The sequence below is a fragment of the Helianthus annuus genome, chromosome 17 (assembly GCF_002127325.2).
Source record: "Helianthus annuus cultivar XRQ/B chromosome 17, HanXRQr2.0-SUNRISE, whole genome shotgun sequence".
In the NCBI taxonomy this organism is placed as follows: Eukaryota; Viridiplantae; Streptophyta; class Magnoliopsida; order Asterales; family Asteraceae; genus Helianthus; species Helianthus annuus.
Window position 1 is genome coordinate 58776473 of NC_035449.2, and position 8617 is coordinate 58785089.

Sequence of the window (8617 nt, forward strand, 5' to 3'; positions counted from 1 at the left end):
AAGTCTGGTAATGCAAGGCAAGGAGCCTTAGTAACCGCCGATTTTAAGGCAATGAAGGAAGCCTTAGCGGCTTGTGTCCAAACAAAACGACTATTCTTCAAACATTCTGTCATCGACGCCACAATAGTACTAAAATTTTTTATGAACCGACGGTAAAAAGAAGCCAACCCATGAAAATTACGCACCTCATGCAACGAGGTAGGGGTTGGCCAAGATGTGATGGCAACCACCTTCGATTCATCCATCCGAATCCCATTTCCAGAAACCAAATAACCCAAAAAATGACTTCAGAAGTTAAAAATGGCATTTCTTTCCATTTGCATACAGTTTTTGATCTCGTAGGACGGAAAAAACCTCTCAGAGATGTGCCAAGTGTTGCTCAATATTTGCGCTATAGACCAAGATGTCGTCGAAATAGACGACCACGCACTTAGCGATAAAAGGTTTAAAAATATGGTTCATCAAACGCATGAAGGTGCTTGGTGCATTTGACAACCCAAACGGCATGACCATCCATTCATACAATCCATCTCGTGTTTTAAAAGCCATCTTCCACTCGTCTCCTTGACGCATTCGAATCTGGTGGTAGCCGCTACACAAATCAGTTTTAGAAAACACATGAGCACCATGTAAATGATCCAACACATCATCAAACCTGGGAATTGGGAACCGATATTTGATTGTAATTTTGTTCACCGCCCTACTATCAACACACATTCGAAAGGTGCCATTCGGCTTGGGTACTAACAATGCTGGAACAGCACACGGACTCATGCTTTCGCGTATGAGACCCTTTTCCAATAGCTCGGTAACTTGTTTGTGTAACTCATTAAATTCTTTGGGGTTCATGCGATAAGCGGGCTTGTTGGGAATGCTTGCACCGGGAATGAAGTCGATGCAATGTTGGATATCACGCATCATTGGTAAACCTGCGGGGATATCATCTGGGAAAACATCACAAAATTTAGTCAACAAAGGACGTACCTCATCAGGGACGGCATTAGTGTCTGCATTGGGTTCGGCCATGACTAACCCAAAAATTAGTTGCGGTGGTTCCGACTTTGTTAATGAAGTAAAAACCGAGCGGGTAACCAACATGGAAGCAGCACCATCTTGTCGTGGATCACAAGGAGCAAGTGTAATATTAATGCCGTCCTTTTTGAACGTGTACGTGTTTCGAAACCCGTCGTGTTTTGCCCGACGATCGTATTGCCAAGGACGACCCAAAAGAATATGACACGCATCCATGGGAAGGACCTCGCACCAAACCTCATCTGAGTATTTATTGCCAATGGAAAATTGCATGAGGCAACGGTGTGTTACCTTTAGAAGATTCCCCTTTTTTAACCAGGTAAGTTGATAAGGTTCCGGGTGATCATGAAGAGGCAGTTTCAACTTTTCAACCATAGTGTTAGAAACTATATTTTCACAACTCCCACTGTCGATTATAACATTGCAAATTTTCCCTTTAGAGGTGCACTTTGTTCGAAAAATTGTGTTGCGTAGCCATGTCGTGTCATTGGAAGAATCTGCCACCGCAGTATGTAACAACCGCTGTACCACAAGGGCTTCGCCCTTATCCGGATAAATAACTTCAGACCGGTCATCCTTCTCATTTTCTGAGTCGGTGTCGTAGGAGGGTTGCGGTTCGTCAACCAAAGCAATGACCTGTTTATTAGGGCACTCCCGTTTTAGGTGACCAATACCGTGGCATTTGTACCAACGTTGTGCCGAAGAGGAACCAGCCCCTGAAGGGATGTCAGGGACGATCGGGGCGGCCTTTGGTGGGTCAATGCGGGGCTGTGAGTTGGGCGGTTGTTGTCCCCGAGGCTGCTGATAGCGTACATTGGAACGGGAACGGGTCACGAGCTGTTTTTCAACCTTTTTAGCTAACCTGCACACATCAGCAAAAGACCAGTACTGTTGTAATGAAACGACATCAGCGATGTCGGTACGTAAGCCCCCTAAAAACCTTGCGATAATCTATTCCTCGTCCTCATCAACCCCACAACGCATGCGTAGTTGTTCGAAGGCAACAACGAAGTCTTCGACGGACAAAGACTGTTGTTTGAACGAGTGATACTCCAAAAAAGATTCTTGTTTATGGTTAACGGGTAAAAATTTAGCCTTCATCAAACGCTTCATCTTATCCCATGTCTCAACTTTGTGTTTACCCTCCCGATATCGTTGATTTTGCACATGTTCCCACCATAATGAAGCGTACTTACGTAAGCGAATGGCAACGAGTTTTACCTTTAAGGGCTCCGGGACTTGTCTGAGATCAAAAATACACTCTACGGTAGACAACCAATCGATGAAGTCGTCCGGTTGCATCTTCCCTTCGAATTCTGGAATTTCAGTTCTGATCCCCAAGGATCGCATGGGATCAGTGGGGTGGTGCGGTTGCGGACGTGGTTGCCTGTGGTCTGGTGGAGCAAAAACATTATGAAATTGATCGTGCGGCTGCGGACGTGGTTGCCTGTGGTCTGGTGAAGCAAAAACATTATGAAATTGATCCTGATGATCATAATCGTCCCATACTACGGAGTCCGTGGCGGTGCGATCATCTTCATCATCACGGTGGTAATGGTCGTCAAACGGCTGTTGAATCAACTCAAGTTCCCGAATCTGTTGATTGAGTCTTTCAATCTCGATGTCGCGAGGATCACGTTGATCAATCCCGCTGCCTCCGGCGGCAAATCTGCGGTTCTGTTGTCGACGATCTCTCCTTCCATCCGACATCCCGATAACCTGAAGCTGCTGATACCACTTGATACGGATTCGTATTAGTGGAAAACTAGATCCCTAGTTTTGATACCCTTCTCTTCGGTGAAGCCAAAGATGAAGAAAAAAAAAACCAAGAACAAAAGTCCCTTGTTCAAGAAGAAAGCAATACTGATAAAAACTTCAATTCAATCACTATCCAACCAATTACAAGGAATTAAATAGGAAAAGAACAAATAAAGATAAACCAAACAATTGTTTAAAAAAAACTAATAGATAATGCTAAGAATAAAAAATAATGAAATTAGGTTAGATAGGATTTGATAAAGTTGGTCCATCCTCTTAGCCACCTTCCACCAATGGGCCGGTCACATGCTCGAGATCAACTGGGTCGGTAGCCAGGCCCGTATCCGTATCACATTGTGTTAATAACCGAAATATAACCTGCGAGTAGGGCTCGCTATGGAACGAGTTTCTCACATCTCAATACCCGGTTTTGTTTCCGAAACCTATCTTTTATGCACTTCTAGAGTCGGCTACTACTTCCACAACCTACTTTATGGTTATTCCACCATAACTTCAAGAATGAATGAAGCATTTCAATTTAGGGGAATTGGCCTGTAATAATCTCACCTAGACCTTATTGGCCATTAATAATCCCACCTCAGAATATTCCCCCCACCAGTCCCACCTTTCAGCTATTTTTCCTACAATGGTCCCCCGTTAAAAAAAGTTAACGGAGTTAAGCTTTTTTCCAAATTACAAACAGATTTTTTAGGGCTTTTGATCAGAACGATGATACGAATCCATTAATGTAAAACTTACTTCGAAATGGTGCTCCAAGTGACTTGATTTTGGTTAATTGAAAATTTAAACACCCGAATTGAAGCGCCATTTTCATCGTTTAGAGCACTGTTTCGAGGCAAGTTTTACATCAATGGACTCGTATCGTCGTTCTAATCAAAAGCCCTAAAAAATCTGTTCGTAATTTGGAAAAAAGCTTAACTCCGTTAAGTTTTTTTAACGGGGGACCATTGTAGGAAAAATAGCTGAAAGGTGGGACTGGTGGGGGGAATATTCTAAGGTGGGATTATTAATGGCCAATAAGGTCTAGATGGGATTATTACAGGCCAATTTCCCTTCAATTTATAAATGAAAAAGGAGATGGTAAGCTAGTTAATTTACATAAATCTCTTTGAAAATCGAATATTCTACTGGATAATTGAAGGATAGTTAAATTTCTATATTTGTTGGAATTCGTGACGAATTTTTATTTCTAAGTTATCCTTTGTTTAACACAACTCTTTTTGGTGGAATAAACGAAACTTTAGTATTACCTAGTTGACACAATGTTGACATTAAACATACGATGCTATTAACATATATTGACGCTTAACAATATGTGAAGGGACACCATACATGTTTCTTTTTATTTATTATTCACTGAAACCCCTAATGTTTTAATCTTAAGGCCGAAACCTATCTAATCGTGAAATAAAATAATCAATGGTTAGCATTTTATATCAAAATAATTGTTGTAATAAAGCATTAAAGAATTCATACATATATACAACTATGAACTATGTGTGAAGTTGATCTTTTTGTTTTCCTGAGTGATAATTAAGGAATGAGGAGTCTAACTAAATTTTATAAAGGAGTGACCAAAATATTTGCCCAAAAATAACATTAATTTTTTTAAAGGAGGGCGACTACCCCCCCCCCCCCCCCCCCCGTCTTTCATCAGCCGTGAATAATTATTAAAGTGAATGGTATTATTACGGGTGAACACAATTTAATCCGGTTTGGTTATGAATTTTCATCGAAATTGACATGTTCGATTATTACAGTTTTTCTTAATCGATCAGTTACGGTTATAAATGGGAGTTTAACCATAACCAAACTGAAAATTTCAGTTATGAGCAAATCACAAAACCGAACCTTCAGTTTTATTCGATTATATTAGTTAATTGGTTAGTCGGTTTTTCATGTACACCCATACGAATATTGTTGAGAATCTATGATCATATTTTACATATACAAGTTGCAAGTGGAGGCATGGAGTAAAAGCCCCATAAGGCCATAATTGACATATTATAGTCGACTATTGGATGGTGCGTAGGGCTGGACCGGATTCAGTCATCCCACAAATATAGAGCACACGAATATCACGTGCCCTTCGCCCTAAACAACCGGAATATAATCATATCATATCATACCATCACTACCATTTCTATACCTTCACAGAGAGGATATCGGACGACTCACATTTTCCCCCAAATCCGATCTCTCTCTGTACCTAATTATGGCGTTTTCCGACGAATCTCGACAGTCTCTGATCCCTAATTTCCTCTATACGTCGTCGTTTTCAACCACCAACCGCCTCATGGAAAAATTCAACAACAATTCAAACCCTAACTTGTATCGATCTGCTTCAATTCCAAAAGATGAGCAAAAGTTGGTGATTCCTGCTCCTAGTGAGCCGTTTGGAAAGATCGAGATGTACTCGCCTCAATTTTACGCTGCTTGTACTGCTGGTGGTATCCTCAGCTGTGGTCTCACTCATATGACTGTTACTCCTCTTGATCTTGTGAAATGTAACATGCAGGTATATGCGATTCATTTCATTTTTCTCTCAACCGGTGATTTTTTGTTAATTTTAGTTGTATATTTGTTTATCTGTGTGATTCCGTGTTATTAGATGTGTTGTTCATTGATAGTCAATGCATGTAGTTGTTGTTAGTGTGGATCTGTTTCGTTTCAGTGATGTTGTTGTAGATGTGTGTTAGTTAGATCTAGGTTCTTTGCTTGTAACGATGCTTGTGGAATTATCTATTCAGAGTAGTTTTAAAATTCAAGTTAATTCGTCCGGAAAGTATTGAATTAGGTATTGATTGAGAATCCTCTTAAGATTGTTTGGATGCAATACAGCTGGCTGATGGATTTTTAATAGATGTTACGTAGGCTATGTGTGTGTGCAATCTGTATTTGCGAAATTCGATCATATAAGAGATTTCAATGGGTACATGTATCCTTGTAGTAGAGAATTTCTTAATTTGAGTTATTTTGTTTAAATTTACTAGCACATTGATTGAATCCATTGGGTGGCCAAGTTGACATAACAACTTGGGAAGTGGGAGACATGGAATTAGCATCTTGACGCTATTATATCATGTTGTGGGACACACCAATTTCCAACAAACGAGTATTGCCCTTCACATAGTTTGGGAAACCTATAGGCCTTTTGGATTCCATGTAGTGGTTCACATTTGTACAACAAAATAATGTCATTGTTTGCTTTGATGTATACCTCGATGTTGACTCCAGGAAATTGCTTGCTTTACTGTAGACTGTAGTGTTAAGGAACATGATCAACTAAGTTTCAATTCATAAGTTGTGAGAAGTTAGGCCTGCCACATATTTGTTATTTTTTTCGCATAAACACTCACTTATTTTCTATTTTGGTCTCAATGAGTCTAGCTGAGTCAATGTATTTTTGGGCATTGATGGTAACAAGTATGATCTGTAAAACACAGAATGTTTTGGCTAACCGATTCTTGTGCATTTAAAAGAAGTGTACAAACTATTTGTGATTAATATCCTAAACATATCTGATCTCCCACCTAACAACTATTTAGATGTAAGTTAATTGTGAATTACAATGTTTTGGCTAACTGATTCATGTACATTCAAAAGATGTTTTCAGAATCTTTGTGATTAATATTTTTATTGCTTCTGATGCCTTTGTTAAAGACATGTTTTTGACATGCCTTGTTGTAGATGACTTGGATATGATCATGTGAGTATGAATCTATTGATCATGTTCAATTCCTATGGGGTCTAGGTTTACATTTGTTGGGCATCAAATGGCATGGGATTGCCTTGTTTAAATTGTTGTTTGTGTGTTTGTTATTTATAATTCATTGCAACTGATTCTTTTCATAATATTTTATTTAAACATTTCCTTTTTGGTTAATCAGATCGATCCAGTCAAGTACAAGAGTATTTCATCAGGTTTTGGGGTATTGCTAAAGGAGCAGGGTGTGAGGGGGTTCTTCAGGGGATGGGTCCCTACTTTGCTTGGTTACAGTGCTCAGGGTGCTTGTAAATTCGGATTCTATGAGTTTTTCAAGAAATACTACTCTGACATTGCTGGCCCAGAGTATGCTACCAAGTACAAAACTTTGATCTACTTGGCTGGTTCTGCATCTGCTGAGTTGATTGCTGACGTCGCTCTTTGTCCCATGGAGGCGGTGAAGGTTCGTGTCCAAACACAACCTGGTTTTGCTAGGGGCCTAGGTGATGGACTTCCAAAGTTTGTTAGATCTGAAGGCGCACTTGGGTATTCATTATTATTATTTGTTTCGTTTATTTTTTAAACTTATACATATTTAGTGTTGAATAAGTAGTTAAAAATATAGTGTCCAGAAGTCCTGTTATTGAGTTTTGTCACATTTATATAGGTTATACAAGGGATTGGTGCCACTTTGGGGACGACAGATACCGTGTAAGTTCATGCATCTTAGATGCGTACCCTTGTTTATTAACATTGTGCCGAAACATTTTATCTTCCCTTTGTATGCAAATGTATATTGGTTCCTCTCATGGTTTTAAAAAAACGGCTGAAGCGTGCGCCTTGTGGCGCGCCTCAAGGCGAAACGCCGAAAAAACGATTCTGAGGCGCGCCTCAGGGGGCTTCTAGTGTATGTGCGCCTCAGAGAGGCTGAGGCGCTAAAAAGGTTGCGTCTCAGATGCGCCTCAGGGGTTTCTAATATTTGTTTTTGATGTTTTTGACTTTTTGTGTCAATTTCAAGCAATTTATGTTTTTTTATGTGTGTTTTTGATGATGAATTTAGTTAGAATTATTAATCTTTATAAGATATATAATTTTTATATTTATTTTTTAATTCCGCCTCGGGCTTACGCCTCGTGAGGCGAATGGATCACGCCTCGAAACTCGTTTTCGTTTTTTTAAACCTTGGTTTCTCTTAGATCTTTAATTGTTGATATGCAGACACGATGATGAAGTTTGCTTCATTTGAGACAATTGTAGAGATGTTTTACAAATACGCCATCCCGACACCCAAAAATGAATGCAGCAAGTCGTTTCAGCTTGGTGTCAGTTTTGCTGGTGGATATGTTGCCGGTGTTCTCTGTGCTATTGTATCTCATCCTGCTGATAATCTTGTCTCGTTTCTTAACAATGCTAAGGGAGCAAGTGTTGGAGACGTGAGTACTTTTGTTTAACCGTTAGATTCAAATGCTCAACTTATCTTAATATCACTATCATTCATTCATTGAAAAAACTATTTTCCAGGCTGTGAAGAAGCTTGGAGTTTGGGGTCTTTTCACCAGAGGGCTTCCATTACGAATTGTCATGATTGGTACTCTCACTGGAGCCCAATGGGGAATTTATGATGCTTTCAAAGTGTTTGTCGGACTGTAAGTTGCCACATTTATTTAACAATTTCATCTTTTTTTCCGCTGTACTTTCTAAGCCAATTGACTATATGTTATCTACAGGCCAACCACGGGCGGTGCTGCACCTCCTGCTGCTATTGAACCTGCAAAAGCCTAGAACATGTGAAGTTTGTGACGGCAGTTGTGAGGACTAAAGCAATCCCCTTTTAAAAGCGATTAATAAACGTGTATTTGTTACTACTTTCATTATTTTGGACATCTGAAATAGGTGACAGTTTAATCTGTTATTTTTGGCGTCAGAGAATATTATGCTCTCATGTGGAAAGTTTTGGGTAGGATTTATGTATCATGAAAATAGGATTATAAGCTATTTTCAGGTTAAAAAGGAAATAATGGCCTATGTGATGGCCAAGATCCTTAAAACAATAGTTTGTGAAGACATGAATTATAATGATTTTGTTTTATTTGATAAGTT

The 8617-nt window shown here is 39.5% G+C and overlaps 2 protein-coding genes across 2 annotated transcripts; one reads left to right on the forward strand and one right to left on the reverse strand.

Annotated features, from left to right (window-relative positions):
* Positions 1-357: 357 nt before the first annotated feature.
* LOC110924260 lies at positions 358-2742 on the reverse strand. Its single transcript, XM_022168291.1, has 2 exons — positions 2057-2742; positions 358-1894 (listed from the first exon to the last, which is right to left on the reverse strand). The coding sequence occupies exons 1-2, from the start codon at positions 2740-2742 to the stop codon at positions 358-360; spliced, it is 2223 nt and encodes a 740-aa protein (XP_022023983.1).
* A 1982-nt stretch (positions 2743-4724) lies between these two features.
* On the forward strand, positions 4725-8617 carry LOC110923569 (mitochondrial phosphate carrier protein 3, mitochondrial). The gene is made up of 6 exons (XM_022167645.2): positions 4725-5329; positions 6702-7063; positions 7185-7228; positions 7736-7950; positions 8039-8163; positions 8245-8617. Exons 1-6 carry the CDS (start codon positions 5027-5029, stop codon positions 8297-8299), a joined length of 1104 nt encoding a protein of 367 aa, XP_022023337.1. The 5' UTR covers positions 4725-5026; the 3' UTR covers positions 8300-8617.

What these genes read in the sequence shown, in the direction of transcription:
- LOC110923569 (XM_022167645.2), top strand. Translation starts at nt 5,027, where the DNA reads ATGGCGTTTTCCGACGAATCTCGACAGTCTCTGATCCCTAATTTCCTC. An exon ending in AGATCTGAAGGCGCACTTGG is followed by an intron (nt 7,064 to 7,184) that starts GTATTCATTATT and finishes ACATTTATATAG; the next exon opens with GTTATACAAGGGATTGGTGC. An exon ending in AGGGAGCAAGTGTTGGAGAC is followed by an intron (nt 7,951 to 8,038) that starts GTGAGTACTTTT and finishes ACTATTTTCCAG; the next exon opens with GCTGTGAAGAAGCTTGGAGT.
- LOC110924260 (XM_022168291.1), bottom strand. Translation starts at nt 2,742, where the DNA reads ATGTCGGATGGAAGGAGAGATCGTCGACAACAGAACCGCAGATTTGCC. An exon ending in TCGTTCAAACAACAGTCTTT is followed by an intron (nt 1,895 to 2,056) that starts GTCCGTCGAAGA and finishes TGATGTGTGCAG; the next exon opens with GTTAGCTAAAAAGGTTGAAA.